We start from the raw sequence: 17,218 nt of genomic DNA on the forward strand, positions 1-17,218 counted from the left end.
GAACACAGCGACCCCAAGCGCAGGCGTATAAACGCGAATTGTGTTGAAATCGAGACGTTTTGTAACATATATACCCAAGGATACAGGTACATGAAATGGCAACCTGCTCGGCAGTCGAGAGTGAACGGTAGGATTCTCCCTGCATGGCGTAGCTTGAACTCCTCGTCCAACGCGAGACGGCGAGCAGCCGACTGAGACAACGCTGCCTACCATGGCCACTTGAGGGCCACAACCAGCAGCAGAATCGCACGTCGTCATCCGGAAACTAGGACGTCCCCCGAATGTTACAGCGTCAACTTCGAGTGGCTCACTTTTGCTGCGCCTCCCCCCAACCGAATCCTTCGCGTTGTAAAGTGCGTCAACAGCGACTTCCTTCGGATAACCGGTTACTACAAGAGAGGCAAAACATTGATATCAGAAGCCATTGCTGCGGAATACCTACAATGGGTTAATGACATAGAGACCTGGATTGCGATGAATAGTCCCAAGCTTTGACAAACGTGCTGGACCAATGCCGACTCACAAGTAACGTCCCTTTTGATCGATTAGCCAGGGAATTCACCTGGGGGATGAGATTGTCATCAAAGCGTGCTCTCATTCTCTATAGGTCTATTACTCGTCATAACCTAGGTGTTCAACTCACGCCACACGCTCAACTTTTCCCATAAACCCGCTCCCCTAAAACAGCACCCACAACTCCGCACCCTATTCACAACCAAACACGCAAGTTTATGCCTTGGTCAGCAAGTTCGCGCCAGTCATCTCCTCGGGCTGGGGCAGGCCCATGGCGGCGAGGACGGTAGGAGCGACGTCACCCAGGACACCGCCCTCCTTCTTGAGGCTCCAACCCTCGGGGGCGTTGGCCATGATGAAGGGAACCTTGTTGGTGGTGTGCGACGTCTTGGGCTTGCCGTCGGCGAACTTCATCTCCTCAGCGTTGCCGTGGTCGGCGGTGATGAAGAGGATGTAGCCCTCCTTCTTGCAGGCCTCGTAGATCTTGCCAATGGCCTTGTCGGTGGCCTCGACACCGACGATGGCGGCCTCGTACACGCCCGTGTGGCCGACCATGTCGGGGGGCGCGAAGTTGTTCATGACGAAAGGGAACTTCTGCTCGCCGAGACGCTTGGCGACCTGGTTGGCGACTCCGTCGGCGGACATCTCGGGGGCCTTGTCGTAGGTGGCGACGGACTTGTTAGAGGGCACGAGATCCTGCTTCTCGTCACGGGTCTCGAGGGCGAAGACCTTCTCGACACCACCGTTGAAGAAGAAGGTGACGTGGGCGTACTTCTCCGTCTCAGCGATGTGGACCTGCTCAACCTGCTGCTTGCCGAGCCACTCGGCGAGAACGTTGCCCATGCGCTGGGGCTCGAAAGCGATCTCGAAGGGGTAGTCGGTCTTGTACTGGGTCATGGTGACCAACTTGTTGATCTTGGGGTAGGGGAAGTCGGGGAGGACGGAGCGGTCGACGTCACCGAGGAGCTGGGTGATCTGGCGGACACGGTCGGAGCGGTAGTTGAAGAAGAAGACGGTGTCGTCGTCCTTGATGCGGCCTTCCTGGCCACCGACGATGATGGGAGTCAGGAACTCGTCCTTGTCCTTGTCACCGCCGCGGGCGTAGCGCTCCTTGACGGTCGCGACGGGGTCGGTGCTCTCCTCGCCCTCGCCGAGGATCATGCCCTTGAGGGCGAGCTCGACACGCTCCCATCTCTTGTCGCGGTCCATGGCGTAGTAGCGGCCAACAACGGTGGCGATCTTGCCGATGCCAATCTCCTTAGCGGTCTTGACAAGCTCCTCCATGTAGCCGGCGCCGGACTTGGGGTCGGTGTCGCGGCCGTCACCGAAGAAGTGGATGTAGACCTCGGGGACGCCATACTGCTTGGCGGCCTTGAGGAGGTTGTAGAGGTGCTCCTGCTTGGAGTGCTGTTTGGGAATTCAGGCGTCAGTACACTGTTATAGTGAGTGGGGTGATGTTGCTGTTCGGTGCGACTTACAACACCGCCGTGAGAGACGAGACCGCACAGGTGCAGTCTGCCGTTGCCGTTCTTGGCGCTCTCGAAGGTCTTCTTGATAACAGCGTTGTCGGGGAGCTCGCCGTTCTTGATGGTCTGGTCGATGCGGACGACGTCCTGCCAGACGACACGGCCGGCGCCAATGTTCAAGTGTCCGACCTCAGAGTTGCCCATCAGACCCTCGGGCAGACCGACGGCGAGGGAGGAGGCGTCGAGCTCGCAGTAGCCGGTGCTGCTCTTGGCGAAGTCGTCCATGACGGGGGTGTTTGCGTTGGTGATGGCGTCGCCATCCTTGGGGGAGTCGGCGCCGGGAACACCCCAGCCATCAATCACGACTGTAGGAGCGCAAGATCCACAAGATTAGCCAGCCGACCTCGAGGTACAGGACGATGTAGGCGAGGGTGAGGACGTAGTCGGGGGAATTGTGCTTGGGCTTGGGCTTGACAAGATTTGAGGGCTTGGGAGGAGGAGGGGGAGGTGCCTCTCCAGATTTCTGGTAGGCTTGGTTCTGGACTTGTCGACCAGCTTCGAGGCTCACACCACTGCCACCACCACCATCAACACCACCAACAACGCGACTGCCATCACCAGCACCACCGCGGGGTCGCAAGGAGGGGCACGGAGGGTTGGGAGGGAGATCTTTTGACGTACTCAGGCAGGCCTTCTGGTCGGTCTTGGCCATGGTGTATATGTATTCTATGCTTCGATGTCTTTACAGGATGGGTATGTAGGAGGAAAGGAAACAGAAAAGGTGCAGAGGGTTGCGTGATTTTTTATTTTTTTTTCTCGGCCGCGGTGGTGGTGAGGTTGAGGAGACAAGACTTGATTGAATCGGCCCAGCCAATGCACCTTGCACACAGTCAGTCGGGACCTGCCTGCCCAGCAGCTCCGGTCGGTCCAGTGTCTGCTGTTCTGTTTTATCGGTGTCAGTGTTTGGTGGGGGTTTATGTCATAGTATCGCCGATAATAGACCCGTGTCGGTGTGACTGTTATTGGCACTGTTCAAACATCCTTATCCAACAAAAACCACACAGTGCTGTCTCTGCCATAAACGGTGTGGGCTGATGGAAGCTGCCCCTCTGTTGACTTTCAACAATTTTTAGCTGCCAATCGGCGACGCGCTAAAACGCCCGTGGTAGCTCCCGCACCGCAACTGTCTCGGCGGAGCTTGCCCCTGCCACTCTCGACACTTTGCCCAGCCCGGAACTGCTCCCTCCTGCAACCGCGACTGCACCTGCACCTTCACCTGCAATTGACTTTGACGCCTCGTCAACCTCGACCAACGACACCACGGCAATTACGCACACGCCCCGAGGCTGAAGCTCCGACTCTCCTCCTACCTACCTCCACCAGCAAACAATCATAACCTCAACCTACCAACCTCCTACCTCCACACGCGCCTGCCTCCCGGGCACCCAAACCATCAAGATGCCTCCCCACCCGCTCGAGCTTCCGTCAACTCTCTCCCCCGACGCTCTCGACACCCTCACCGAGCTCACGGGCATCCTCACCCGCCTGCGCACCGCCATCCAGACCTCCGGCGCCGCGGGCGGCATCACGGGCGCGACCCCGGCCGCCTCCGGCCCCGGCGCGACGCCAAACACCCTCGGCGCCAGCCCGAACACGCCGCTCTCCCTCAAGGACGTGCCCGCCCAGACCGACGCCCTGAAGCACAAGCTGCAGCGCGCCCGCGTGCAGATGCGCGCGCTGCCCGACATGGAGCGTACCACCGCCGAGCAGGAGGACGAGATCAAGGAGCTCGAAGAGCGCATCAAGATGCAGCGGGAGGTGCTGGACCGGCTGAGGGAAGCGGGCGTCAAGTTTGGACACGATGAGGGCGGGGGCGGTGATAAGATGGAGACGGAGTAATCGATGGACATTGGTTGATGGCAGGAGGATTGGGGACGGCACAGGCACGACGCTTGAGCAGCTTCAAAACAGCGACGAGGCAGGATGCTGTGGCAGGGATTACGTTTGATTTTTTTTACCAGATTGCTCATATGATACCCGAAATGCGACTTGGACGATACTTGGACAATGGACAGAAGACGCTGTTCCTTGCGCCCGTGCAAAACCTCGCCCGCCAAACTCCTGTCCAAACCAAACCGATCGACTAGGAATATGCGAACAGCTCAATGCCTCGGCATACCAACAGCCTTTAGTATATCATGCAAATCCTTGCCTTTCTCTCCCGGCACCGTCTTCGTCCAAATCTCCTCAGCCAGTCGCTCTTCCTCCGGCAACACGCTCCAGTTCGGGCTCGGCTCCGACTTGAGCCACTTGAAGTCGTCAACCTGATCCCACTGGTTCTTGACCGGGTCTTCAGGGGTATCCTACAAAAACGTCAGCATGTCCCCTTCAACTCTCCTGAGCCCGCGAAACTCACAAAAGCCGCCGGCAGCGGTGCAAACCGCATATTCTCGCAATCCTCAATAATCGGATGACTCGAGCAGTGCAGATAGATATCCACGTTCCTGCACTCATGAATCCGCACCTGCCGCGCCGACACCACCACGATACTGTCCTTCACCCCGGTAATGTGCGCCGGCCCCGCCACGTTGCCCGCCACGACCAGACTGCCCTCGACATCCCGCAGCGCCAGGTTCGCAAACGACGTCGTGCCGGACAGCGCGAGCGACATGTCGACGATGCACCCGCGCAGGTCCGTCAGCCGGCCCGACGAGGTCGCCCGCGACGCCGACGACGGCAGGATGATGTGCAGCCCGTCCTGCCCGTAGATGGCGATATCCTTGGCAGTGGAGAAGCTCGGCTTGCGGACCTTGGTGGTGCTCGGGCGCGCCATCTCCTCGTTGTAGTTCTTGTGCGGGAAGGACGGCAGCTCGCCGAGGCCGTCGTCAGTCTCGGCGGCGGCGGCGCGTGACTCGGGGGCCATGACGGGCCCGCCGCGAGAGGCGGGGAGGGGATCGGCGAGGCTTGCGCCGACGACGAGGCGGGGGTCGTTCTTGGGCGCGGAGACGTCGCTGGTTGCGGCGGCCTTGCCGCGGGACTTGAATTGGAAGCGGGAGCGGGGGGCGAGTTTGGTGGTCGTTTCATTTAGCTTGTCCGTGAGAGCTTTGACGGCCTGGGAGGGTGTTAGAGTCTAGCTAAGGTCATGGTGCTGGATGGAAGTGGAGGACTAGCCTGGGCGTAGGACCGCTGGTCATACGAAGGCACGTAATCCGAGGCGTCGGCGACCTCGTGGGAGAGGGCGGATATGCCGGCGAGAATGTGGTCAATGGCATCCTGCCTCTCGCCGCCTACCTGGGAGACGGATCCGAGGCCGTCGATCTGGTCTTGCAAGCCTGTTACGTGTGGAGTCAGCTATGAAATCCCAGGGTAGATCAATGGCAGCATCGTCAGAACTCAGTGACATGACAAACGCACCGGCGACTTCATCCTGGAAATGGCGGTAGAACTTCTCCTTGGGGTCGATCTGCATCCTGGTTACTGGCAATCCTCCTCCGTAAGCGACAGGCTGAATCACTTCAGGCGCCATTGTATTTGACTGTGTCTCTTCTCAATAGACAAGGAATTATATTGCAATTATCTTGCTTTATGGACCTTTCTCTTATATACGGCCGAGAAGCACACAAACAAGGAAGCTTCTGAGCTCGTGTTTCAAGAATGAGGAAGAGGGGTGTGTGTGACAGATAACAAAGGGACGAAATCTTGCCGACGTTACCTGGGGTAAATAAAAGGTAAAATCGAGGCACGCGCGGGGGAGGTTCGCTTTCGACAACGGTCTGTGGGCTGGGGTGAGGATATCCCGGGGAAGTGGCGTGTTGGCGATCTTTCTTGGGTAGCTAGCCCGAGCTTCGGTTCGCTTTTGTGTCTTGAAAAACACGCGACTCTTTTTGGGTGTGACGTCGCTGCGTAGCGTAGGCAAATGGCGGGCGAGCAGTCCTGATGCTGTGTGAGGTCGGCCGTGTGCTGTGCTGCATGCAAAGGTCCGGAAGGATAGCAGCAGCTCGACGGGGAGAAAAGCAGCTCACCTGTCTCTCGGAGTGGGATGATGCGCTGCTGCAGGGTGAGGTGAGGAGGTGATGGGATCAATGCCTGCTGAACTCTCCCCCTCCATCAATGGAACCAACCCTGGCCTGTCGCAGACAGAGCTTGGAGGCGGCGAGCTGTGGTTCCAGCCGGCGGGGCTCGCCTGTCGCTGGGGCAGGGGTTCCTGGGCGCAGATTGGCGGCTCAGTCGGGTTTTCTTCAGTGGGGCGACCTTGGACTGCACCAGCGATTCCACATCTTCTTCTCTTCAACTCCAAACCTCGCTAATACTTAGCACCTACACTGACGTGCAGACGAGCCGTCGACACCACCAGCCGACGGATCGATGACCCGGTGCTGCAAGGATAGCAGCCACCACCACCACCACATCGTCTACGCTGCAGCAAACACGATGATGAGGGGCGGGGAAGACGAAGTGTCAGTGTGGAAGCGCTGACGGCACAGACCGCAGGCGCCATGCCTTCCCCGCAGTGCATCGGCGGCCTGTGTGTGCCAATTGGACCCTGGATCGGCCGTCTTCTGGTGTGTGTGTGTGTGAGCGAGAGGGCCGTCTGACGTCGTTCGCATGGAGACTTCATGTGCCGGACCGCCTGCGGGAGTTGGGATGAAGTAATGGGTGGTGGATAAAGTGTGGGGAATTCATGTGTCTTCCACGATATTGCGATGTTGCGCAGTGACGACCGTGGGTATGACGTTCTCTCTGACGACAGCTGAAGCCTCAGAATCCATCGTGACATTTCACCTGATGAATAGGTAGGCATGGAGACATACTTGGCGGCAATGGATTTGAGTTTTGGGGTGCGGAGAAGCCGTTTCTCGTGGTTCGTTTTTCGGCTTCTCATTTGGGAAAGACGTCTTTTATTTTAGGAAAGGTGTCATGCGACGGCGGCAACCTATTAGGAAGGAGCAGGGTTGGAAGTGCCAGAAGCTCTCTGAAGATGAAGAAACACTCACGGGTCAAAATCAACATCACAAACACAGATTACAAGATGCTAATGTGCAAACAGAAAATGACGGGGTATATTGGAGTCATTAGGTCATTATCATATTCTCATAAGATGTCCTGGACTCGATCCGATCCAAGACATCACATCACCCACGAACCTAGTGAAGCATCCCGCACCCCACCAACACGACCAAGCCAGCCTCACCAAACGCAGCACTCATGCAGCCCCGCGACATACTTCGAGGCCATGTAGTACTCCATGTCGAGGCGATCGAGCCTCTTCCACTCCTCCGCGAGCAGGCACTCGCCTCTCGCCATCCACTTGGCAGTAGGCCATGGGTCAACGTGCCCGCTCTGCATCTCGAGCCGGATCTTCTCAAGCACCTTCTGCCACTTCTCAATGGTGTCCCGCGACTTGGAGATCTCTGCGGCGATGTGCTCGCGGCGATGTGCTCGCGGCGATGTGCTCGCGGCGATGTGCTCGCGGCGATGTGCTCGCGGCGATGTGCTCGCGGCTGTTGGCCTCTCGAGGACGCAGTCGCTGAGACGCCTCAAGCTGGCGCAGGCCCGTGACGCGCCTCTTCCCCGCCAGGATCTTGAGCATGTTGTCCGAGTGATCCTCGTCGCAAAGCGAGCCCACGAGCCAGGCGTCGCTCATGTGGATCTCCGGGCTGGCGCAGGGGACATCGGACATGATGTCGGCCATGGCGTCGGAGACAATGTCCATGTCCATGTCGAACATGGTGCTGGAGACGTCGCTGGAGACGTCGCTCATGCTGACGTCGGGCGAGTTGTAGGAGGCATCGTCAATGTCCATGACGACGCCGGCGTTGGGGACGTCGTTGTTGTATCCCTGGGCCGGGGCGCACATGCCGGCCACGTAGTAGTTAGCACCGTTGGAGGGGTTACTCCCATCGGTGAATTGGCATGCCACGGCATTGTGGCTTTGTTGAATAGGAGAGGTTACGCCCTCCCAATTCCAATTGGCGACTGCCTGGAACGGGTCGGGAGCGGCGGCGGCGACGGCGGCAGTCCTCACCTTCTCCTGCTGCTTCTGGACGTACTTGGCCCTGATAGCGTTAAGACTCTTGAGGGCTGCCATTGTGTACGTAAGTTGCCTTGTGAGTAGTTGTGATAAGGAGTAGAATGAATGTGTAGGTAAGAGGCCTGTTGGAATCTATTCGTAGGATAGATGTGGTGGCAGGCGGCCTGCAATATGGGTATAGCTGTGAAGAAGTTTGTTTGCAGTGGATCGTCAAGTTAGTATATGCACTACTGGAATCTGTGTGAATTGCCAATTGTGATATCCTAAGATGGGATGGGGAGGTCGGAAGATGCAGAACACATCAGAGGAAAGTTGCTCTGCTTTGAAGCAGTCCCTGGATCACACCCCAATCATCCGGAGAAACGTCCTCGTTGTGAAAGGTCAACCTTTGAGGCTATCCTTCCTAATTGGATTTTGGACAGAGACATCTCCGAAGGGAGGAGTTTGGTTGATACGATGGGTTTGAGGACCTTGTGTGGTCGATTCCTCCAGGTAGTCAGATGAACCTGTGGTGATTCTACCTTGGTCGAGTCTGATATTTCGAGCCATTCCATGCACGTGACGCAGTGAGAGAGATAGATACCAGAAACCTTTGCGGCTCGGTAAGAATCTGCTTCCGTCGACCTTGACTGATACTCATCACACACGCCCTTCACAAAGGTGTCGACCACACAGGTCAAGTTCGAACAACACAGCTCGGTCACTTCCCGATGTGGCGACCCTGCTTTCGCGCTGGTTCTCATGGACAGTGACCAAACTTTTCAGGTTTCCGAGCTAAAAATTTCTGTACAATGGGCTGAGGTATGTTGGCAAACAATGTTGACACTGGTTTCTCCTAGCTTCCACCCAAGCTCTATCATCTCATAGCTTTCTCCGAAGTTGAAGACATCCGAATGCTTGGATCCCTTCGACCTTGACGGAAATTATCTCGTTCCATGAAATCTTGTCACGAACGCCAGAGCTGTAGGTAATTTCAACCGCACTGTACTTTGGGAGGCGTTTGCGGGCTCGGCGGTTCACGGCAGTATTGGTGTCAAAAAAAGGGGATTGGAGGTTACTGGTTGAATGCCGTGATAGGTCTAAGACCGAAATGAACCGATGCTACAACGAGGCACCTCCTTGGGTATTGCCGCCGCTTCTATCTAGAGCACGTAGGTAGATTTGAGAGCATCTGCGCAGGTGGTTTTCCTCAGCCACCCGGATGATCTGTGAGTCAACCCAAACTCAACCCAAGGGCAACTACGGGCACCTCGATGTTTCAAGACTATGAGTCAACTACATGGCACCGTAGGTATCCTTCATATGTTTGAACTAATGACTGGTTATTCAACAAACACGAAAAGGCCCTGTAGCTCAGTTTGGTCAGAGCATCGTCCTGATATCACGTCAGATACGGCGAAGGTCGCCAGTTCAAGCCTGGTCAGGACCATCATCCTCTTTCTCCTCTCTTTTACTTTTTTTTTTCTTTTTCTTTTCGTTTTTTCTCGTGCTCATGCTTCCTTCATCCCTTCCATCAATACGCCGATCTACCATTCCAGATTGAATGATGTTTTAATTGTTCTTTTCATATTATGACGTCATAACGTGGTCTTTCTGGGTTAGGACGCGTACTTACCGACGGCAAGGCTGATTTCAAGTCAGCACATCGTTGTGTTCAGCGATGCATACGCGCCTCTTAAGCCACAAACAGCGGCAAAGATGGACGAATAACAGGCAATATTGATTGCGCAGTGTCTCGCAGAGCATGATCGTGATGAACCTGGATTTGCATGAGGCGAACCGTGTAGCCATCACAGAAAACGATCACCAGAATGTTCAGACTGGGTGTTTGGCTGTTGAAAGCACACTCTATTGCGATTGTTGTCATGTATACCGCTGCTCATCGTTCAGGGGGCATATAGAAGCATTGGTCTCTCTACATAAGTTGAGTTGTGGTGACCTGAAAACAGCCCCCAGCCCCGCAACATTCAGACTGATTATGTCCTGAGCCTCTCCCAGAAGTCGTCACACAATCGGAAACTCAAACAATGGTGGGTGGCAATTGTGTGGTAGCTTGGCGACCGATAGCCTAATAGATGGATAGCCCTGCTCCGTGTATTCGTATTGCGATGAAATGAATGAACACGGGAAGAGGACCTCAGCAGTCGACGGGTTCACGGAAACAAACGTTTGTTCAACGGCGGTGACTGGATTTCATAGGCGTTGAGGATCCCATCACCACACTATGGTCGAAACCGAAGAGTAGAACATAGGCATTGTATGTATTGGAACTTTTGACAGGATATATCAGTTGACGCCTAAAAACGCTACATCGCTAAGACTTTCTACGAGGAAGTACACTTGACACCCTTGACGCCATCAACCGTGGTCTCTTCACACTTGATCGCCGTCGTGGAGGTGAAGGTCATGGTCACGGTGCCGTTGGTCGAAGCTTCGTAGTTCACGCTAGCTTCCTGTTAGCTATTACAAGTGATATTCTCGTTGCGACACAGGCTTACCTGGAGTTGAACTTGATAGGGTTGATGCCAATGCCAAGACCAATGTTCATGGTGTCCTTGGTAATGGTGAATCCGCCGCCGAGGCCGAAAGAATCCGAGCCGGATTGAAGGCCGCCTGACAAGCAATCTGTTTAGTATCATGCTCTAGAGGCTTTCCGGGAAGAAGTTCTGCGTCCTCCGGTTTCTTTCCCGAGCCCATCATCCGAGCCCGGGTCGCTCCGTCCCAGCCTGACCACTGACTTACCTCCAAAGGACTGGCCCTCGGCCCAGTTGATGCCACAGCCGACTCCAATACCTCCGAAGGGGGACAAAGTTCCCGCGGCGCTGACGGCGCCGGTTCCGGAAGTGGCCGTGACGTTCTTGGTCAGCGCCGTAATGTCAACAGCAGGCGTCGTGTTCTGGCGCGGCGAAAGGATGCCGGCGGACGCGAGGCCAGCGAAGGCGAAGAGCTTGACGAATGAGTTAACCATGTTGACTTCCTTCTTTGTAAGACGTTGCTATCGGACGGAATTCTGGATCTTAGTCGAATTGATCGGCGGATCGACGTTGGCGCGTGGGAACGAGTGACTGTGGTGAGTGAAACTTGCGATGAACGCATCTACCACCGCGCGCGTCACGCATGGGCGGGTTCGTCGGGCAGTTATATCTCACCGCGCAGCACCCACCACCGGGAAAGGGGGAGCAGCGTTGCCCCAACCTTTCATGACGAGTGTCGTGCGGTCCACCCGTCGAATGTCAATTTTTGGGGCTGATGTGACTGCGGGCTGCCCGGGGACTTGTCTCAAGAGCGGGCGCGCAATCTATTCAGAAAGTCTATTTTGAAACCCCGGTCCTGGGCAGTTGCATGCAAGTGCCGAGTGAGCCCCTATTTCCGGCGGACTGGTTCTCGGGAGAGGCTAGACTGCCCTATGAGGTTGTGGTAATAGCATTGTTTTAAAGGCTGCGGATCCTAGAATCGAGGTTGATGTAGAAAGGATTAGTTCTGGTCTTGGTGGTGTTCGTTTGAGAAGGTTCGACACTGACGCGAAAATACAAGGCCAGATGTCGGCGAGTCATGAGATGGGTGAAGTTCAGTCCAGGTAGACTATTCTTACTATTACTAAGGTTTTTGAATGAAAGACGTCCGAAGAGGAAAATTAATGAACAACGCACAAAAAGGCATTATATTTCTTGTCCAGAAAGACGCTTGGCGAGCACGGGTTGCGGTGACCGTCTGCATGCCATTTGCCTCTTCCACTTCCAGTCTCACTATCCCCTCAGCTACTTACCAGGCCTCAAAAGTTCCTCACGTGTCTTGATGATAGATGAAATGAATTGGAATTTTGCTCACTTTCTTCCTCCTGCTGTTGACTAAAGTGGCGAGGTAATTGTACCTCTCAGCACAAAGCCTGATGAAACGTCTTTCTTTACACAGCGCGAGTTCTTCTCATCCGACTTTTGCAGAGATCAACCGCCAGCGCGAAGGTCTTTTTGGTTTGCGAGAGATACAAAACCTTATGACATTTTCGTGTCTTCATGGCTTTCTCAGAAGCACCAATCTAGAAAGGAAGTATGTCACTCCGCTCTCGATCGATCGAAAGTATCCAAAGTAAGACTTCTAATCGATTCAAGATCGACTCGAATTACTGACAGCGCAGCGGACTTACGAACTATGCGAAGAGATGCCAGCTTCGAAACAATCAACCTAGTTAGAGTCTACGAAAATCAGTGCTCATGATTGAAGTCTGGGCCATATACCACAGGCGGTTCTCCTACACGAATTCCGCCTATGGAATGCGCAATGATGTCGTGAAAATGAAGGTAACGTAGGCACCACCGCCTTCTTCTCGTATCATCAGCGTAGAGGAGTGCAGTACGCATCTGTGCCCCAAGCACACTTGCATGCTGACCACCATTTTGGTAGTGGCTCGCCTTGGTCAGGCCATAACTGCACCTCCTCCAATTCTTCTCAGTGGCGATGCAACCACACTATGGTTGCCTCGTTTTAATATGATACTTTCATTTAGGTATAAAGATGCCTGAGTTGCCTGTGCATGCTTTCGCATGGACCAACTGCACTTTTGGACCCAATTTTGCAATACTCTTGATGAAAACACCATGAAGCTCGTTAACTGCAAACTCCTTCAGATCGAGGAATTCTATGGCACATCAATCCCCAAGTCATACGCCATCTTATCGCACAGATGGGAGCTCGAAGAAGTTACCTATCAAGACCTCCAAACCCCAGGCCTAGGCATGACGAAGGCCGGCTGGGCCAAGATCAACGACTTCTGCCGGATCGCACTCGACAATGGATACGAATATGGCTGGGTCGATACTTGCTGCATTGACAAGCGAAACCTCACGGAGCTGACTGAGGCCATCAACTCCATGTTCAAATGGTACGCCAATTCGTCAGTGTGCTACGCATATTTGTCCGATATTCTGTCCGGACAGCCTCTTGAAAGCTCGCTCTGGTTCACACGCGGATGGACGTTACAAGAATTGATCGCCCCTTCCAGGATGATGTTCTTCGATAAAAAGTGGGAGTTCATCGGAACGCGCGATTCTCTTGGCGATGCTATTCAACTACGTTCTCGCGTTGACAAAGAGATGCTTGAAGACACCGCGTTACCTCGAAACATAAGCAATATGCTGTCGATAATTCCCGTAGCGCGCAGAATGTCCTGGGCTTCGGAACGCACTACGACGCGTGAGGAAGACCGCGCTTACAGCCTCCTCGGAATTTTCGGTGTCAATATGCCGATGCTGTACGGCGAAGGCAGCCGTGCTTTCATGCGTCTTCAGGAAGAAATTGCAAAGGAGACCAACGACTTATCATTGTTTGCGTGGACTCGACAAGAGAATTCCTGCGCCAACCCGGCAAACCCATCCGAAGGGACCACCGGAGCGGAGTTACCCGAAGAAGAGGGCTCTAAGCCTTGTGGAATCCTCGCTACGTCGCCTGATGAGTTCCGGCTTTCGAGCGATCTTGTGCTAAAAAGAGATATCATGTATAATCCCGAGGTACGTCGTCACCGAGCTGTCTACGGTCTACCAACTCCCTAATTTGACGAACTAACATTTCCTCAAGTTTACAATCACCAACAAGGAATTGAAGATAACGATTCAGGCCACCACTTCAAAAGATAACATCTGGCGCATCTCTTTAGGTTGCAGGAGATCCGACGATAGCCCTGAAGATACTATCGGGATCTTACTAAAAGAGCTCGGTGGCGGCGAATTCGTCAGGTGGGATGCTCACCACCATATTCAATGGCAAGGCGATCATCAAGGACAAGAAACTACTTTTTACATCAAAAGATTTGCTGACGGAGTTCGTTCCAATCCGGTGAGAAATTGCACATTTCAGCTCCATGCAAACAGCAAGATGAGATTCGATAATGCAACACCGAAGGGCAACTGGAGTTCCCAAATGAACAAGTTCATTACAGAAGGTCTAGACGTCTTCGAAGGGGTTGTCTTTTGCCACCATCACGGCATCTACGATTCTTGGCAGATCAGCCCGTGGGTCGTTGTCTGCGGATTTGATCCTAGAAGTAAACAAACGTGGGCCTGTGTAGGCTCCGCCAAGGGACCAAATCAAGACCTTTTCGAAGCTGCGAAATCTGGAGATATGCACCAGGCAGGAAATATCGGGCGCGCTAGGTCCAAAATGTACGATAGCACATTGGCTTCAATAGGCAAGATGGGGAGTTATGGGAAAGCTCGAATGCGGACGGCACGCCGGTCGGATGGCGGCGAGGGCCTCGACATCTTTCTCGAAATCACAGGCATATTCGGAGTCCGTTTCCCGTAAGATACGTTAGGAGCTCTGTATGATCTACCTTACCAAGGACACAACTGCTCTATCAACGACACACTTTCTTTTCGAACGTACTTCGGCCAGCAGCTCGCGGTACTACGTAAACACTACAATATCTTTCTTCTGGCGGTCATCTTCTGTTTCTTCCATCGTCTCTCAAAGATTGATCTCTTATTCATGATGCTCACTTGTCCATGTTCTCATCCTTGAAATGCAAAGAGCATGGCTTCCCCTGGCCTCCATTCTGGCTCGCCTTATTCTTGAGATTAAGCCTTCGTAAGCGAATGAGTGAACCTGAACAAGGGATGAAGACTTCATCGTTTGCCGAGGATGATTAATGTACACGACCACCGAGTCGATCTTGGGAATATTTCAATGCGTCATGTGTTACTGCGACTTATGCAGATATATTGAGCTGCCTTCGACAGCTCAAACCATGGTCTTCAACCAAATCCATCCACCATGTTACAACGTACTCATGAAGCGAGACGTGTGATCTAAGGATCTATTTCAAGCAGTCCATAGTTGTTGGGCTCAAGACTGATCCGCAGGGCTTACCTGTCTTCATCCCTCCGCAACGCTACCTTTCCTGAAGTATCCCTCATGCATACGCTGGGAAAGATCAAGCAGACATCTTCTGAGATTAGGCCGCACAGAAATTGCTTGCTCTAGAGGTTTCAGATCAAGAGTCCTTCTAGCTCAGTCAATTCCAGACCATCAAGCTACAAGAATGATTCCACTGCAATCGTATCCTTCGCTTACTGAAATATCGTATAAGCCATTGTTTTCGAATAAATACTTCGTAACACAATCTGAAGCCCCCTACTTTCCCATTTCAGGCCATTCGAGCGTCGTGCAGACGATGACACGCCTATGCCCATGCCCGTTTGTCTATATATATAGTCGTCCAGCGTGCTTCTGGCAAGACACCAACCAGAATCGGGGGGTACTAGGTAATTTACGATTCGGAAGATGGCCTGCATCAACCCGCGAAGAAATTAATTCACCCCGATCAAGAATCAAAGCCACCAGCACAAGAAGCTCAATGTTCATAATTAGCTACTATCCCCCATCGTCCGTTGACTTCGCCCAGTCAATACAATCCGAATGAACTACCAACGCACTTCAGAAAACGACGTCTTTGGTTCGCGCTGCTAGCCACAACTTACAGCACGAAAAACCAAGTATTGATCCTTTGATTCTATGCTGTAGGCGAGAAAACCTCATACAACATTGTTTGTGCTGTCGAGGTTTCAGTCATCCACTCTTCTTAATATTTATACAAATCCCACAATGCGGCAGGTTAGTCACCTTCATTCTCAGTTCTCCCACACCCAAACATCCACATATGTAGCCTATTTAAATCGCCAAAATTCTTGCGCAAGTCAAAGATGCAGCCAACAATGGATGTACAACTCTTGCTAGCTGAAGTCGTGCGCAAATCATATTCACAAAACGTGATTGGCTACGTCTTTGCCTTGGATTTGCAAGTACGACTTCAACCACTGCTCGTCGAACACTTGCCATTGGCCTTTCCCAGCATCCTGCCTCGGAGATTTCCCTCGCATATTCGTAGACGATTCATTACAATGTCGTTTGGTGTCTTCTCGGGCTCTTCCATCCACAAGGGGTCACAGAGTCGCCACCACCCAACGTTCATTCTCAGCGAGCATGGTCCAGGTTGAAGTGAAAGCTCGCGATCGAGACCAGACCACTTGTAATCGTGCCATCGATCTCCAGACCCTCAATCACTTAGGAACACCAATAAATACTCTCCACCTCGCACAGGAACCAGGTCAGAAACCACGTCACTCCTCGACGCCGTGCCTTCATCACTGTTCAACACACACCCATCTAGCTGCACCAAAATCGCATCCAGCACGCCACCCACGTCTGCTTTAAAAGGAACCCCAAGTTCACATGGGCCAGAAACCTCCTAAACAGCAATCGTGCTCGTACTAATTCTTTGGCGTATCACACGACGCTGATTGCTTCTGTGGCTTCCAACGAGTCGCAGCAACTCGACGCGGCTCCGTCATCACGCCGAATGCTCAACCTCGGACCATTGTCATCCACATCCCCTACCTCTTTCGGTTCCTGCGTCCAGAATAATCACCCGAACATACCCTGGTCAAGTAGTCCGAGGGTACCAGGCCATGGTCCCAAGGACCCCGACAGCGATGAAGCATATGCGAGCCTCCAATGACGGACCACATCCAGTACTCTACCAATGGCCGCAGCCGATTCTGGTCATAAATCATACTCACACAACACCTTTCGGCCTTAAATACCCCCCGGCTCGAAACAAAAACGACCAGTCCGATCCTGCACGTCTAACTCCGAGCAACGCGCGTGCATCTCGCTCTACGTGAAACATCACGGCCAACAAACCAGACCCCGGACGCGGACGCCAAAGTGTCAGCCAGCACGCCGATAAGAGTCTACTCTCAAAGAGTGTTTACACAGCCCGGGCCTGCAGCAGGTCCGAGACCAAGTTACATCGAATACGAAATGCCTAGTGAAGCATGTTGTCATGATACATCAAAGTCCCTTTCTCATCCAGTGAATCGCCCAGCGAGACGCCGTTTTTGTCATGCACGTGTACATGAAGACCCTCCCCCCTAATCTTAATGCGCAGTACGGGGTAAGTCTGTGTTCAGACCCCGAAATCATGTCCTTTCATATCCCGTATCCTTTCTCATATCCCGTTGTCTCATAAACCGTTCACCATGTCTTCAAGAGAGAAAAAACAAGTAAAGCCAATGTCCGTCTAGATGTTTACCCCTGGACGCCCGCAGCATCATTGCCCTTCTCAGCGTACAAGCCGAGCAAGCCCCCCTGTCTACGCATCCCCGTTGCCAATGCAAAGTCCCCGAAAAAAAGAAAGGACACTCGAGAATAAGAA

At 53.5% G+C, this 17,218-nt stretch overlaps 5 protein-coding genes across 5 annotated transcripts; 1 reads left to right on the forward strand and 4 right to left on the reverse strand.

The window, feature by feature from the left end:
- Positions 1-729: 729 nt before the first annotated feature.
- Positions 730-2,691, reverse strand: ipgm-1 (2,3-bisphosphoglycerate-independent phosphoglycerate mutase; the record flags this gene model as incomplete). Its single annotated transcript, XM_037321662.1, has 3 exons — positions 730-1,920; positions 1,992-2,300; positions 2,383-2,691. 3 exons carry the CDS (start codon positions 2,689-2,691, stop codon positions 730-732), a joined length of 1,809 nt encoding a protein of 602 aa, XP_037179799.1.
- A 746-nt stretch (positions 2,692-3,437) lies between these two features.
- On the forward strand, positions 3,438-3,878 carry CGCA056_v006412 (uncharacterized protein; the record flags this gene model as incomplete). The annotated part of the gene is made up of 1 exon (XM_037321663.1): positions 3,438-3,878. One exon carries the CDS (start codon positions 3,438-3,440, stop codon positions 3,876-3,878), a length of 441 nt encoding a protein of 146 aa, XP_037179796.1.
- Positions 3,879-4,141: 263 nt separating this feature from the next.
- On the reverse strand, positions 4,142-5,505 carry Tbcc (Tubulin-specific chaperone C; the record flags this gene model as incomplete). The annotated part of the gene is made up of 4 exons (XM_037321664.1): positions 4,142-4,342; positions 4,396-5,091; positions 5,184-5,311; positions 5,394-5,505. 4 exons carry the CDS (start codon positions 5,503-5,505, stop codon positions 4,142-4,144), a joined length of 1,137 nt encoding a protein of 378 aa, XP_037179797.1.
- A 1,857-nt stretch (positions 5,506-7,362) lies between these two features.
- Positions 7,363-8,067, reverse strand: CGCA056_v006414 (uncharacterized protein; the record flags this gene model as incomplete). Its single annotated transcript, XM_037321665.1, has 1 exon — positions 7,363-8,067. One exon carries the CDS (start codon positions 8,065-8,067, stop codon positions 7,363-7,365), a length of 705 nt encoding a protein of 234 aa, XP_037179314.1.
- Positions 8,068-10,334: 2,267 nt separating this feature from the next.
- CGCA056_v006415 (uncharacterized protein) lies at positions 10,335-10,978 on the reverse strand (the record flags this gene model as incomplete). Its single annotated transcript, XM_037321666.1, has 3 exons — positions 10,335-10,455; positions 10,509-10,623; positions 10,753-10,978. The coding sequence occupies 3 exons, from the start codon at positions 10,976-10,978 to the stop codon at positions 10,335-10,337; spliced, it is 462 nt and encodes a 153-aa protein (XP_037179316.1).
- Positions 10,979-17,218: the final 6,240 nt, after the last annotated feature.

The sequence above is a fragment of the Colletotrichum aenigma genome (genome assembly GCF_013390185.1).
Source record: "Colletotrichum aenigma strain Cg56 chromosome Unknown KSG_Cg56_contig04, whole genome shotgun sequence".
Taxonomy (NCBI): Eukaryota; Fungi; Ascomycota; class Sordariomycetes; order Glomerellales; family Glomerellaceae; genus Colletotrichum; species Colletotrichum aenigma.